We start from the raw sequence: 16,687 nt of genomic DNA on the forward strand, positions 1-16,687 counted from the left end.
TGCATCAAGAGTTGTCCCGTATATTCCGTCGGCTCGGCTTTATAACCACACACGTGAAGTCTCCTCGTACATTCAGTTTACCAAAAAAGATACATCAAGGAGGCTTGTTCTAATGACACTGAGATTGGAGCTTTTCCAAAAATTTCTTTGTTTTGCCTGAATTTCCTCTTAATGGATATGCTACCTAGTTCCAACTTGACATTCTCATTGTTCATACAACCCGTTTGCACCACATGCATTCATAACAATCAATGATTTGGCTACAAACTGGCATCAGCTGACTCACTACCACCACCACTACAAATGTACAACCAAATACCATCTCAAGCCACAGTTTCTATGATAAGGCACAAATGCATTCTTATTGCCAACAACAACTGTAACCTAGCACTCTAGCTGCAGCACGTCAGGGCTTGGCCAGGAGCTCGCGCACCGTCTGTGCAAGCCCGGGCTCACTCCTGATGCCCTCGGCCCATCTCGCGCTGATCCGCACGCTTTCAAGGCTCTGCTTCAGTGTCCTCTCGAATCCGGGCTTTGTGCGCGTTGCAAAGAACTTGGAGATCTCTGCCGCCTTCTCGTTGGAGGTGAACTGACAAGAAACAAGGAAGTCCACATTAGCTATGGCCTTATGGAAATAATACCTGCAAAACTGGGGAATATGATCACGGAAATAGGGCAATAGAACTGTGATTAAATGTACCAATGGAACAATGTTTTTAACAAAACTCGCCTCCAAGCTCCCAGAAAATGTCCTTGAGATGCGCTCCCAGTTTTCCTGCAGACAGACAGAACGGGACAAATGTTAGCACCATGTTTTGAAATGTTTCAGTCTGCTAACACTAAGTATGAACCATCAGTCATCTCCTAAGGTGTCAGATGAAGGAACCACAAAAAATAGATGGTTGGGTGCTGCTGCCTCAAATTCACTCTATTTAAAATACATTCACAAGGGAAATCCATATACAGAGATCAGGATCCCGAAACAAATTCACAAACATAGTTCAGCTGTTTGCAAATATGCCACTTGACTTGAGATCTTGTAGACAAAAACAGAAGAACCCTGGGTCCTCTTTGTAATGCAGAAATCTCAATGAAGTTGGTAGAAAAGGAAACATCTCATGATTGGATATTCCAATTTGTTTAGAATACCTACAAGAATCTGATGTTCCAGACAGGACCCAGAAATAACGACTTTTACGCATCAACATGTCAACACACAGAGATAAAAGGGTCCTCATTGTTAAAAGAGATCGTACCTTCAACCAGTTCCACGAAATTTCACGTGCCTCTGGTTGAATACCTCTAAGGAGCATAGATGCATCTTGATTGCGAACCTGACAAGCAAGAGAGGCATATGAGACCTGAGTACAGCTTGCCCTTGACACACAAGTAAGCTCATAGAGACCTTCGACTATAAATGTGGAAGAAAGTAATGATATTTGCATTTACCTCATTAGTGAAAATTAAATTCAGTGATTCAAGGACGATACTCTTATCCCGGCAAGAAGATAATATGCCTTCAAACAATAAAAAAAATGCTTTTAGAGCAACCAAAAACATGGGCAAGCTTTGTTAGTTTAACATGGTCAAAGGGCTGCACACCTAAGACTTGTAATCTTTCCTCCCCTTCAGCTGACTCCTTGTAGATTTTTCGGAGAGCATCATAACCGGATCTGTTTGAACTACTAACATTCTGCATCACAGAGAGGTATGCGGCCTGCAGAACAGCGCAAGTTACAAATGGAAGAAATAATCATAGGAGTACCACGTGAAGTGATAGCAAAAGGTAGGACCTTTCTAGTATCCGGAGGAAGAAGAGAAGTGCTGCGATCACGTGTGAAGATGTTAAAGCGCCTAACTCCTTCATTGATGGTCTTACCATATCCAAGTTGGACAAGTGCAGTCAACAGCAGTGGTCTAAGCATTACATCCAGGTGGCTCTCACCCTTCTTGGGGTCCCAGCCTAACTTTCTGAAAGATAAGTATCACATAGTCAAAAAGAAGAAACATAGGAAAATGTAGCAAATATACAGTAATAATGTGAAAGAATCATGCGATTGTCATGCATTGGCCTCAAAAGAAGGAATGTTCAAGCAATATGAGAAGTTAGGAAGAAGATTAATGACATATTATGTTTCCTTTTCCTTTTTGTGAAACAAAAGAGATGATCTATTGTGAGTGTAACACATTAAGAAACTCATAGCAGTTATGGTGAGGCATACTCTGCAGGTGACAAAAGAATCTTGATCAAAAGTTGCTTGATGTCACCAGCCAAGGCAGGAATAGCATCGGCAGATACTTTAGCAATACTTGCGGTTACCTGCCAATCCAAAGTAAAAGATATAGGCGATTTATCTTCATGAACAATAGAACACGATAGAATCAACTGGACCTACAGGATTTACGTACAGTGTTTATGTGTGAAAGAACACTATAATCAGCTTCCCCACGATAACCGTAGAGTAAACGTAGCAACGACGCAAATGTTTGCTGGCGGGCAATAGAAAGCGCATATAAGTCATCCACAATGCCTGCAATGGTAATGTTATAATACCTGACACCAAAATATTACAAGCAGATTCAACGGTCACATGTTGCGTTTACCAATTTTATCCATTAGTGAGAGCTTCTTGGTCTCCAACGCATTTTGAAGTGCAGCTGCAAGCTCATCGTCATATTTAACTCTGTAAAATCCAGTTCCATTTATATTCAACTTAGTCCAAAAGTTTCCGCCCTTCTTTCGGTCACCACATTGTGAATCAATGACCAGCTTATCACGTTTAAGTTTCAACAAGAACTTTTTCTGTGTATCATATGCACCACAGCCTGAAGTTACAGGGACAATCCACATGCCAGAGCCAGAGGACCCATCTAACAAAAACTGGGCCTGGAACAAACAGAAATCATTAAGTTCACGGAGAAAAATGCTATACATGAAGATCTATCGGTCAACGAGATCAAGTATTTAACATTTTCATTTATTAGAATTTTCACTTTAACCAATATAAAATATCCGCTTTTAAGACGCACTTCTGTGAGAACCCTCTATTTGCTTTGGTCTAGTGGCTAAGGGTGGTCTATTAACTCGTAGAGGGAATTGGGTACGGCAATACATGAAATAATTGGCAAATAACTGTAAAAAATCAACATATTTAAGGAAAGGAAGCCAGTCTGACCTAATACCATAATTTATCACTGCACATCAAATTATACATGGAGACTCACATTTGACAGGACAAATGTAATGATTATTTTTTGAATTGCTTGTCTAGATTTATTAGAAATAAACATCCTCTCAGAAAACTGAAAGAAAAGTAAAGAAATTCAAACATTATCCCAAATTGTCACCATTAAACATGCAAGTACATTACTACAGAAAAAGCATACTTCATGATTAAAGTTTGATAACTAATTCATGCCTATCGCCGTATAATACTAACGTCATCTGTAAGTCCGAATCTGACGCTTCCATTTCAAGCTGTTATAAAATTTAACACTAAACATTGCTCCCAAATATAAATTATTTGAACATTCAAATTAGCAATACATAACTGAAACTGCAGAAAACTGTGGTCTAGATCTTTTTGCAACCATCTGATTTAAATCAATAGTCATGCAGGATGTATATCCCTGGGCTGAGATGGGAACATGGGAAGTAATGTGCATTTAAACATGTCTCTCGTGATTTGTAGGGGAACTTCCGTGCCTATCTACCTTACCAAATTAATTGTAGGTTTCCTTATTAGCCTTATCTGGACTAGGGCCCAAAATAACCTTCAAACTTTCATCAACCAACGACTCAGATTGAAACCAGCTCTTACCTCTAATGTGGTAAGATAGAGCACCCTAAAAGAGCTCCAACTTCAGAACAAGATCTAATTCAGTTCTTCTATGAGATTCATGTAAGTTGTTGTTGATACCGTTCAGCCATACCCCAGAATATATGATCAGATACTAGGGCTGCTACGTAAATACGTGAATGCAACAAGTGACAGATCAATGGCCATACAGGCAGTACAACATTTCCAGTTTTGCCCATCATTGAGTACACTATTCTCAGAGGACCAGTTACAACAGTCAGTTATACGTCCACAAAATGGTATGGAACAAAAACAAAGGTTTGGTCAAGCTTTTGCCATAACCAGTTAGCAGATGATTTTCTTAAACAAGAAACTCCAAATGGCATGGCACGACTAGAACTTAACAAAATAGCAAGGGAATATTAACCAAACAAATGTGTACTTGGTTGTTCGTGTGATGATAAATGCATGATAGATACGAAGGATGGTATGTAAGATAACCTATTACCTGCTCAATCTCTATGTCATTCCCTTTAATTTTCGCATTAATAACAGGATAACCTTTTTGCTTCGTCCATGTAGTCATCAAATCCTTGACAGGTTCACCAGTTTCCTTTTCAAGAACAGCCCACAGGTCCTCGGTTTTAGCATTTGAGTATGCATATTTCTTCATATATGAAGCCATCGCTTTCTGCAAGAACACAGTTTCATATATATAGCATATGAGAATACACTAGGAGAACGACGTGGAGTTAAAAGAGGAGCAGGGGGAAATTACACAAAAAGGAGAGTGCAGCAATTCGTTTCACTAAATAATGTAATTAATTGAAAAATGAATTTTAACATAATAAGCTACTGTGCAGTTTGATAGATTCATTATATGATCAACAAAAGAGTCAAAGATCGTTAAATTTTACTCCTTTTTTTTCTGTGAACAAGTAATGTTATCCTGTGAGAATGACACATGCTACAACAATACATAAGATCACCATCACACCCATATCGATAAATCTGTCTCTATATGCTAATTTATCAAACCATCCGCCTTAAATCATGTGACCGGTGAAGTACAAATTGTCACATATGATGCTTGTATGCATTAAACAAGGGCAGGATAATCTACGAAGAAATGGCTATTTTGCTCCTAGAATATGTCTTCAAAGAACAGCAATCTCTCCCTAAAGCACCGCTGACAAAAGCATGTTTACCAACTAGTATGATTCAAGAGCATACAAACATTTTATGCAATGGACAAGCCATGGAGTTGTCTAGTGTTTCCACTACATGGAATAGTGGGGAAATGACATCAAAGTATCACTGTTTCGTTAAAGAACAAAATAAACTGGCTGAAAGTGATCTTGTATAGTTTTAAGCAACGTGACGAGAAAAAGAATGCCAAGTCTAGGCAAGAAGAGTGAGTCGGTGACAAGTTTCTGGAGTTCAAGTAGAGGCAGTATTAGACCTGAAAACGCTCTGCGCCAAGGTAACTTTGTAGCATGCGAATAACAGAAGCACCCTTGTCATAGCTAATAGCATCAAAAATCTGATCAACTTCACTGGCATGGTGTATTTCAACCTGAGCATCCAGGAAAACGAATAGCGGAAAGTATAAAATGAATCACAAGTTAGCATTAGAGAAGTGAAAATATTAATGCCACGAACTGAATCTCTGTTGATGCATTGACTGAAGTTGCTCCCCAAAGTAAGATGCCACTTGTCAAAGTAGAGATTTAGGCATCAATTTTAATATTCCATAGAAATTTCATGAGTCAATCATGAATCGGCCAATAATTTGTTGGTAATAACATATTACGCAGTGTGCACCATCGTTACTTAAACATAACATTGTCAAAATTTACAGTTTAAAATAGATTCTTGCACTTCTATGATAGTAGAGTGAAACCTAACGCCGCCGCCACCCCCACCTACTCCCGCCCCCCTCGCCGCCGTCGGGAGACGCCGCCGGGCAAAGCCCGTGCAGCAGATGGCGGCGGCGGGCCTCTCTCTCTGGTCGCACGCGGAGGCCGGCCCTGGACGGCAAGGCGTGCGTCACAGAGCTGCGCGCCGGGGCGGATCAGGCCCTCCGGCCTCTTCTGCGGCGCGGCGGCGCTGGGCATTGGGGCGGCGGCCCCAGGAAGCGGTGGCCCCCTCCTCTCCTTCCTCGCCATGGGGAGCGGCGGCTGGCCGTTTTGGCGGTGGATCTGCGCTCCTTTGCTCGGATCCAGTGGGCGCACATCGTCGGCGAGACGTGGCGGTGCTGGCCGTCCTGGCCGCGTGGGTGGCAGGGCGGATGCACGTGGTGGAGGCCCTGGCGGCTCTGGTTGGCGGCGGGTGGAGTTGCTGATCCCATCCTGCCTGGCCGAAGACGGCCTACTCGGCCGGGCTTGTCTGGCGAGGTTCTGCGGTGTGCCCTGGCTAGCGTGGTGCTGGCTGGGGCGACTGGTCTCCCCGTGCCAGTGGCCTCTACGTGGTGTAGGTGGTTCTGCCGATGGTGGGTCTAGCGCTACTCCCCCCCCCCAGCGCCGGTCCGTGGTGGCCCTGTAGTGGCTTGCAGCATAGGTTGGTTGCGCGGGTGTGTGCCCGGCGGCTCCGACGCTTGGAGCTCGCCGGGCGGCGCGGGTTGGGCCGTGGCCCGGTGTGGTTGCGGCCTGGCCGTGGGTGGCTCCACGGTAGCTTGGCAGGTCGGCAGCGGCAGCGGTGGGCATGTTTCGGCATCGGCTTGTCTGTTGGCGGCTTGTGTCGGCCTTCGATCTGTCTCCTCGTCGTCCGGGTGCTATTTCCGTTGAACGGATGGCCCTCTCCCAACTGCGGCCCATCGCTAGTCTCGCGCTCGGGCTGCAGGACCGAGCTTGTCTCGTGCTCGGCTGCAGGAACACACTCGTCTCGCGCCCGGCAGCAGGACCACGCTCGTCTTGCGCCCGGCAGCAGGACCGAGCCTGTCTTGCGCCCGGCAGCAGGACCATGCTCGTCACACGCCCGGTGTTGCAGGACAAATCGATGGAGCCTTGTTTGCCCCAGGATCCGATCATCTCTTCGGTTGGGGTAGCGGTGGGTATTGGGTGAGGCGGATCTAGGTCTTGGATGCCGGGGCGGTGGCCCTGGTAGTGGTAGCACGGTGCTCATGGGCAGAGCCCGACGCTCAGTACTGCCTGATGGCCATGGCCGCATGGGCGGCGTGGTTGTCGGGGAGTGCCTCTCGGTGGCGGTGAGTGTTGGCCGGGGTGAAAACCTACTCTATCTTCGGACAGACCGGCGGCGGCGTAGCTCGTTCCCTTCTTGAAGGCGTCGTCACATCTCTCATTGCTCGTCGTTTGGCTCCAGGGGAAACTCTAATCCTCGAATCGGGCGGTGTCGGCACTCCAGTGTCGTAACCTTCCTGAAGGCACTGTCTTGGAGTCCACGGTTCGTCATATGTGGCTTCATATCTTCACGGTGGCGTGTTCATTGTTGGAGCCCCCGATTGCTCTTGTAGTGCTAGGGGTCGTGTTGCTGCGCTTGGCGCCTATGTATCCTGTCTTGGGTGTGTGTGTTGTGGTGGAGTGCGTTTGTACCGGGTTGTTGTTGATCTTTGCTTTATATATAAAGCGGGGCGAAAGCCTTTTTCGGTATGATAGTAGAGTGCACGACATTGACAAATGACAACTATGGTTCCGGAGAATGTAGTGCACAACATATCCAACCACCGAAGCAGGCTATTGCACAGTAATAGACAATGAGATTACCTCAATAGGATGAGACGCATGTTTTTGTATAGCTCTTCTTATTTTTTGTGGAACTTCTTGTATTCATTTTACAAAAATTAATAAAAATACGCAGCAGAATCCTGCTGTTTCCCTATAAACAATGAGATTACCTCAATAGGATGAGACGCCTCTAGTGAATCCAGCCTGAGAGCAGTGGTTGTGCTATCGAGAAACTGTGTCCAGATATTCCATTGTGGAAAAAAAGAATCTACTGCTAGATGGCTCATCTGGGAAAACAAAAAGCCTATTCATTCAGTATACATTGGTAACCTGATATTTCATTCTTTTAACTTTTGAGTGATCAAATTGTTTTACCCATGTAGCAAATCCCTCATTTAACCACAAGTGAGTCCACCATTCCATGGTTACAAGATTGCCAAACCATTGATGAGCCAATTCATGTGCCACAGTAATTGCAACCTAACAAAATACATGCTGAGGTCAATATAAAAAGGATGTTTACACATATAAAAGGTTTAATGACGAAAAAATGTTAAGAATTATTAGTGAATTATAGATGATCATGAGATAGTTTAGTTTTTCTTACTGAACCGATTTATGTATAGTAACATAGCACGGTTAGTTAAGAGGTGAACTGTAAACGATGAAAAGATAAGTTAAATAAGTTTCTGAGCTATGATAGATACACTCTGTTTGCTGGATGCTGATGAAGACTTGTCATCGAAAAGCAAAGCTACTTCCCGGTAAGTGACCAATCCGTAGTTCTCCATGGCTCCAGCAGCAAAATCGGGGATAGCAATCATATCCAACTTGGGGAGTGGATAAGGAGTGTCAAAGTAACTGAACAATTGAGGAAATGAGTTTTTTTGTTAATGTTACTGTTTCAGCAACAACCGTGGCTTTGACACAGTATTTCATTAACATCAATCATGTCTATTCTTTAGAAACCAAAGTGTGGAAGCACGGGTAGATATCTTACTCTTTATAGAGATTCAACGACTTCACTCCAACATCTAGTGCAAACTTCCCTTGGTTACTCTTACCAATTTGAGTGTACACACGAACTCTCGTGCCTGAATAAAATTAAACAAACAAATAAAATAAAGGGAAAGAGAAAGGTCTCATGCACACTCTTTGAATGGATGATTTCAGAAACAGAGATGATACCTTTTGTTGTCATACCCTCTACATATTCAAACAAACCGACAACTATGGCCACTAAATAAGTTGACATAGGTGGCGATTCCTGGTAACGCACAGTTTTGATAGGACCAGCAAATGTCGCGTTAGCTACTGGCATGTTGGACAGTGCTACCAGCTCAGATGGAACTTCAAGTGTAAGCTTGAACTTAGCCTGGAAAATCGAAACGGCAAAACAAGAAATGTTAGAAAATATATCTGACCTCACCCATGCTCTATGTGCACATATTTGAGGAACATAAAGTCGTGTGCTGGGCAGGGAGAATATGCTTCCACATATATTTAATTATATACATACTCAACTTATAAGGGACTAAGAATGTCAATCAAGAGTACCAAAATAGTTGATCGGAGCGGGAAAAATCTAATTACGTGAACACTCCTTCCAGCTATCATATATATTCACCTTGAATGCGGGCTCGTCCCAGCAGGGGAAGCACCGCCGTGCATCCACGGACTCAAACTGCGTCACCGCCATATTTCTCTCCTTTCCTTTATACTGGTACTTACTGCAATCAAATAGAATCAGAAAATCATAAATAGCAGGAAAGAAATTCATACCAAATTGCTCGATTGAACTCTTATCTATATCTATATCTATATATCTATCTATATCTATACCAATATAAAAAGACCCAAAGGGGCAGATCCAATTAATCTCAGCCATCAAACCATGTCAATCCAACGACCTAGATTGCTCCAATGGTGAGCTCTCAACATGTTGAGCATGCAATTGATAGCATACCAAACATCAACATCTATATTAATCTTATAATTAACATGTAATTGATATCCTACCTAATATCAACATGCAGTTAATTTTCTCCCTAATATCAATGTGCATTGCACATGCTCATTTACTAGTTTTAGAAATAGATCATATAATACTATAATGGCTTCACAGTGAACTTCCTAAGCACAAACTAGTGCAAAAATTCGTCGAATTCATAGTAAGTGCATTCTCGGGAGTTGGAACTGGTCACTTGGTTGGTCGGTGAGTAACTAATCGGGAGTAGTTAATACAGAACACAGTTCAACTTTTCCCCTTTTGTCATTTTCTATTGGTATCTTTTGGAACAAATCATGACATGGTTTCCTACAAATGTTGGGGGGTCGTTGATCATGATGTGCGGTGTAAATACCAAGGGCGGCAGATTCCAGAAGAAGTCGTTGCATACCTCCTGTAGAAACCTCTCATCTGGTCGTTGAGAGTGCCGTTGAAGTCCATCTTGAGCAGGCCCTCGCCGAGGGGCAGCTGCTTGGCGAACCCGAGCACCAACACACCGTCATCCTTGAAGAACACCACCTCCGTGGGCTCCAAAGCCTGCGAGAACCGTGCCGGCGAAGGACGATGAGGACAGGGCGAGGTCTCCAGGAATTTCATAATCCTTCTCATTCTCCTTACCTGGAAGCGGATGGAGGCGCGGTTGACGGAGAGGTCGAGGGCGTTGAGCACGAGGAAGCGGGTGGGCGCGGAGACGGCGACGGAGATGGCCACCGAGCCGGAGAAGGTGCAGGCGACGAGGTCGGGGCGGAGGAAGAGCTCGTAGCGGCGCGGCGCTGCGAAGCTCGGCAGCCGCGCCTTGCCCCGGAACTGGTCCGCCGAGCCGCCCGCCGCAGGCGCGCCGGGAGATGCCTTGAGATTCGCGCCCTGCGTGCGTGTGCATCCGGCCCGTTGTTGTTTAGCGCGACGGAAGAGAAAAGACGAGAGCAGCAAAGGGAAGGGGGAAAAGCTTTTACAATTTTCTTTTGTTTCTAGAATATTTATTTTGCGATTAGAATATATACATTTTGTGCGCCATTTTCGAAAATGCATGTTCTCCCTTTTTTGTCAATTCTCTCCTTTTTCATCTATATCTATATCTATATCTATATATTTATATATCAATATAAAAAACTCAAAGTGGGAGATCCAACTAATCTCAACCATCAAACCAGGTCAATTCAACGACTTAGATTGTTTCAACGACGAGTGTTTAACATGTTTAGCACTCAATTTACTACTCCCTCCGTCTATGTGTGTAAGTCATCTTACGAAAATCAAATAATCTCAAAACACTTAGGCACGATGCATTAACGTCTACCTCGTTTCTTGTTTCTTGACATATCAACCAATAAGAGATGTGGGTGTGCATGCTTTTAATGATTTGAGACTACCAAACACGACATGCAGTGGTTAGTTTATTGCATGCAATGCTATTAATTAGCAAATAAACATTAAATTCTCTCGTTTTCCCCTCCTCCTTGGTCACGGTGCACAACCTAAAATGATTTATTTACCTAGACGGAGGGAGTATCAATGTTAGCGATAATCATGTAATTAATGCGTAAAAAGCATCCTACCTAACTTACTATCAATGTTAGCACTAATCATGTAGTTAATGCGTAAAAATATCCTACCAACTATTTACATGCAATTAATATATTATCTAATATCAGCTATTCTACCTAATATCTCCGCTCAATTGATACTTCCTACTAGCATCAATGTGCATTGCATGTACACATTTAGTAATTACCACTAAAATAGAGTACTCACTTAATACATCCAGATGTGATTTTAAAGCAAATTATTAATTATGAAATTCTATTGATGTTATATTATTTATAGTGTATCTGATCTTTTGTTGTAAAGATGCATATTGTATTGTTTTCTTCCTGTTTCACAAATCGGTAGCCATTTTCATACACCTAATAATGAATCCAATAAACAATATAATTAATCAAAATATCTAATAATCTCTATCTCTACTCTCTACTTACTTAAAAAGAACCTAAGGTTCCATATTTCACTCTATCCTACGTTTTTCACCCCCTTTTGGTTTTTATCAAACCAATTTTTACCCAATAAAAGAGATCAATTTACGGTATAGCAATAATTCATGGTCTATAAAAAATTTGTTTCTTATGGTAAAACCTGATAAGTGTCGGCCATATAAATAGCAATAAATATATGACTAGAAGCAAATAAGTAACAATTAATTATTTGGTAACATATCTATTTTATCAGTTAGAGAAATGGCTGGAAAATCTATGCTTTTAACACGGAAAATCTATACTTCATAACCAAAACATAAATCTTATTTTGTGTATTTGTTTGACATCAAGATTTGACCCATATAGTCCTCCTATTGTGTTAAAATATCTATGAGAAAGAATCACGTGCACTCCAGCTTTGTTGTGCCTCTGGTGACATCTACAAAAAAATATTAAAACATTTACAAAATCTGGAGCTCTTAGTGTCTATGGACACAATCATTATCTTCAGATTTGCGGCGACTTTTAACTGTTATTTGCGCCTTCCGGCCAGCCGGCCGGACGTGAGAATGCGATAGCTAGCTTATCGGCGATAGCCAAAGATTGGGTACAACACGAACCCACGCTCCACGTGATGATAATACAGCGTGAACTACCGCCTATCAAGATCGAGAGCACCCAGCGGTAATATTCGACACAGATCGTAGCAAGTACTACTACTGCTAGTACGTTGAAGCGAAATCGGGTTCGGACAGTAGCCCATTCCGTTCGCAGCTCAGCAGGGGGGTCACCCGCCCGCACGTTGCCTAGATTACATAGATATATAGTCAGAATGTCAGATGGATTCGTTGATTGCCGTCACGCGGGCAAGGGGATAGAGGATAGATAGACCCCAGTTGGAGTTACCTGCCCACCACCACGTGAAGTCTCCGTCCATCAGTATCAATAGAACAATGCCCATGCGTTGCAACGAGATATAAATATTCTAGTACGTTAGCATGTGATTTATCTGTCAATAATAATGCGATTGTGTAAATAAGTGTTCATCAAATTCTGCCCGTGAATTATCTTATATTTTGATTAGAAGTTTGGTAAGTAAATTAAAGTGAAATTGGTTCATAAGGTATGTAAACTAAGGTGATTGATTATTATATATATGAAAGGTTGAACGAAGGGACGGTGGAAAAAAAATAAAATAGGAACCTTACGTTTTTTTAAGTAGTATACAGACGAGCCCTCCCTAATCAGTATCAACTAGCCCTCTCTAAAAGAAATAACCCCGCCGCATGCGGTATCGACGCATGCAGCAGATGCGCCGCATGATAGTCGAATAGTAAATGCAGAGGATGCGCCGTGTGACAATCGGATACTGCAGCACTACTAGACAACTTCGTAGTAATCTCGTAGGGATCGATACCGCACCTCGCCGTGGGACGCCATCTTCCTGGCGCCACCGGTGGCGGCGGCGGCCGCGACGACGCCGAGGAGGAGCGCCACCACCACGGGCAGCACGGCGCCGGCGCCGGCGCGGGATGGAGCCATGGAAACAACGGAACGGACGCCGCGCGCTCCTTCCCGTGCGCGAGCGCGCGTTGTCGATGGCAGCAGGCAGCTGTGAGTGGGCCGGGAGGGAGCCTTCCTGCCGGCTTACCGCCACTGACCGAGCGAGCGAAGGAGTGAGCGCGAGCGGGGGGTGGGGTGGGGTGGGGAGGAGCACTGGTGGCTGCCGCGCGCTGTATAGTATGGAGCGAAGGCAGCGGGGGCGGGTTGACTGGGCCGAGCCGATGGAGGGGGCGGCACGTCAGCCAAGATAGAGTTGGATCGAGTGAACCGCCGCACTCGCGCGCAGATGGATCCAGGCCGACGGACGCGCCCGGCCAGCCGAGCCAGTCATGGATTCTGGCTGTGCATGCATGACGCACGCCAATTCTCCTACTAGTAGTACTTCTCGCTAGTGTGGCGTGGCTGGTGCCTACTCCCAAGCCCGGTCGCCGGCGCCGGTCGGTCCCGCTGTGATCTTGAGCATTTAATTAGCACAATCAAACATGATTTGCTGCTCACCAATCGGAATATGCGGTACGCAATCGTAGTACGTGAGATTTTTGGATTTACATATTCCTGGTCTCTCCGTCAAATCCAACCATGTGCTCTCGCGCAAAATAATACGGAGTAAAATAAACAATTTGTCTAATTCATATCTAGATGTTTTTTTAAGGATGTCACATCTAACCTCCCATAAATATATAATGAAGCAATAAGAAACAAAAAAACTAGGACAAAAAAAATAGATCACAAACAAAGTGAAAATCAGCTTAGATGTGACATAACTATGTCACATCTAGATGTGTCCTAAACAGACCCTAAAATAAAATCCGACCATGTGCTCCGAAGACGCGTCCATGTCCAAATGTCGTGTACCCATGTGTAGCGGCTTCAGGGAAAATATCAATACTGTCACGTTACAATATCAGTGTAAATATTTTATCCAGTTCTGTGTTCCAACTTAATCTGCTCTCACGTTACAACCTCTATTTCACAATTTTTTGCCTAAATGATGAGTGCCACACGTGTAGCACGAAATAACACCGTCCTGACGTTTTTACAGTTAAAGTTGTCATCCAAAAAAATAAAAAATAAAAATTTACCATCCAAACAGAAAGTTATCATGTTTCACAACTGAAGTTGTCACCCTCAAGTAACTAAAGTTGTCATAAAGAATAAATTTTAATTTGTCGTCACATTATTCTCTGACCTCCTAACATTTCCATGTTAGCCGCAACGTTTAATGGCTTTAGTTGCACCAAATAGGAATGCGATAATTTCCTTTTACTAGGATATATGCAATACTAGAAATATCTTATAATCAATTCTTTTCTGATGCTTACCAAATATGAGAGGTAGGTAACCTATTATCTCTCATTGGTGATCTGTTAGCTCGTAAGTTCAATCTTAGCCATTGAATTAGAAATAATGAATGATCTATAATAGTTGGAACACCTTAAAATTTCTCGTTACTTTTTTTCAGGAAACTTTCGATCTATTCATTTAAAATCATGTTAGAATAATGAACAACAAAAACAATAAAAATTACATCTGTAATCGTAGACCACCTGGCGACGACTACAAGCAATGAAACAAGCTGAAGGCGCACCGCCGTCATATTCCCTCCTTCGCCGGAGCCGGGCAAAACTTGTTGTAGTAGATAGTCGGAAAGTCATCGTACTAACGACCTATAGGACCATCGCACCAGAACAACAACCGCCACTGATGAAGAAACGCGTAGATCGAAAGGATCCATCCTGAAGACACATAAACGGAGACGAACGATAACCGGATTCGAGTAGATTCACCAAAAACAACCAACGGCCAAATCCTATGAGATCTGTTGGAGAGACACCTCCACACACCCTCCGACGATGCTAGATGCACCACCCGAACGGAGGCCAGACGGGCATAACCTTATTCCATTTTCAGGGATTCGTCGTTGTCTCGTCTTTCTAAGCAAGACACAAAGCCTAACAAAACCAAAATAAATATCTAAAAACGGAGCCCTTTTGCCGGCAAGTGCCAGGATCCATCGCACCCCCATGGCCCTAGGGCCACCGGAGATGAGACGCACCAATTGTGGCTCTGGCGGGAGACAAAGGAACTCTAACTTTTTTGGAGGAGGCGGCGGCAGTTGCATGTGTGCGCGTAGAATAAAACTCTCGGTGCGGGACGGCGCTTGGTGAAGGAAATATGCCCTAGCGGCAATAATAAAGTTATTATTTATTTCCTTATATCATGGTAAATGTTTATTATTCATGATAGAATTGTATTAACCGGAAACATAATACATGTGTGAATACATAGACAAATAGAGTATCACTAATATGCATCTACTTGACTAGCTCATTGATCAAAGATGGTTATGTTTCCTAGCCATAGACATGAGTTGTCATTTGATTAACGGGATCACATCATTAGAAGGATGATGTGATTGACTTGACACATTCCGTTAGCTTAGCACTTGATCGTTTAGTATGTTGCTATTGCTTTCTTCATGACTTATACATGTTCCTATGACTATGAGATTATGCAACTCCTGTTTACCAGAGGAACACTTTGTGTGCTACCAAACGTTACAACGTAACTGGGTGATTATAAAGGTGCTCTACAGGTGTCTCTAAAGGTACTTGTTGAGTTGGCGTATTTTGAGATTAGGATTTGTCACTCCGATTGTCGGAGAGGTATCTCTGGGCCCTCTCGGTAATGCACATCACTGTAAGCCTTGCAAGCAATGTGACTAATGAGTTAGTTGCGGGATGATGCATTACGGAACGAGTAAAGAGACTTGCCGGTAATGAGATTGAACTAGGTATTGAGATACCGACGATCGAATCTCGGGCAAGTAACATACCGATGACAAAGGGAACAACGTATGCTATTATGCAGTTTGACCGATAAAGATCTTCGTAGAATATGTGGGATCCAATATGAACATATAGGTTCCGCTATTGGTTATTGACCGGAGACGTGTCTCGGTCATGTCTACATAGTTCTCGAACCTGTAGGGTCCGCACGCTTAAAGTTCGGTGACGATCGGTATTATGAGTTTTTGTGTTTTGATGTACCGAAGGTAGTTCGGAGTCCCGGATATGACCACGGACATGATGAGGAGTCTCGAAATGGTCGATACATAAAGATCGGTATATTGGACGACTATATTCGGACACCGGAAGTGTTCCGGGTGATTTCAGAGAAAACCGGAGTGTCGGAGGGTTACCGAAACCCCCCGGGAGAAATAATGGGCCTTATGGGCCTTAGTGGAGAGAGAGAGGGCTGGCCTAGGGCAGGCCGTGCGCCCCTCCCCCTCTGGTCTGAATTGGACTAGGAGAGGGGGGCGGCGCCCCCCTTTCCTTCTCCCTCTCCCCCTCCTAGTAGGAGTAGGAAAGAGGGGAGTCTTACTCCTACTAGGAGGAGGACTCCTCCTCCTGGCGCGCCATAGAGGGCCGGCCGGACTCCCCCCTTTGCTCCTTTATATACGGGGGCAGGGGGCACCTCTAGACACACAAGTTGATCATTGATCCCTTAGCCGTGTGCGGTGCCCCCCTCCACCATAATCCACCTCGATCATATCGTAGCGGTGCTTAGGCGAAGCCCTGCGTCGGTAGCAACATCATCACCGTCGTGCTGACGGAACTCTCCTGTGAAGCTCTGCAGGATCGGAGTTCGTGGGACGTCATC

At 43.9% G+C, this 16,687-nt stretch overlaps 1 protein-coding gene across 3 annotated transcripts; it reads right to left on the reverse strand.

The window, feature by feature from the left end:
* Positions 1-207: 207 nt before the first annotated feature.
* On the reverse strand, positions 208-13,211 carry LOC123103575 (aminopeptidase M1-C). Of its 3 annotated transcripts, none has more exons than XM_044525210.1 (20): positions 12,884-13,211; positions 10,110-10,355; positions 9,883-10,028; positions 9,111-9,213; positions 8,672-8,858; positions 8,484-8,577; positions 8,191-8,344; positions 7,859-7,963; positions 7,654-7,770; positions 5,263-5,376; positions 4,309-4,491; positions 2,605-2,887; positions 2,410-2,531; positions 2,223-2,320; positions 1,794-1,971; positions 1,603-1,717; positions 1,450-1,517; positions 1,257-1,334; positions 731-775; positions 208-589 (listed from the first exon to the last, which is right to left on the reverse strand). In XM_044525210.1, the coding sequence occupies exons 1-20, from the start codon at positions 13,001-13,003 to the stop codon at positions 407-409; spliced, it is 2,739 nt and encodes a 912-aa protein (XP_044381145.1). In that variant the 5' UTR covers positions 13,004-13,211; the 3' UTR covers positions 208-406. The 3 variants fall into 3 exon arrangements, with proteins under 3 accessions (XP_044381145.1, XP_044381144.1, XP_044381143.1); XM_044525209.1 differs by having other exon boundaries at positions 701-775; XM_044525208.1 differs by having other exon boundaries at positions 208-775.
* Positions 13,212-16,687: the final 3,476 nt, after the last annotated feature.

Source organism: Triticum aestivum, chromosome 5A, assembly GCF_018294505.1.
Source record: "Triticum aestivum cultivar Chinese Spring chromosome 5A, IWGSC CS RefSeq v2.1, whole genome shotgun sequence".
NCBI classification, from domain to species: Eukaryota; Viridiplantae; Streptophyta; class Magnoliopsida; order Poales; family Poaceae; genus Triticum; species Triticum aestivum.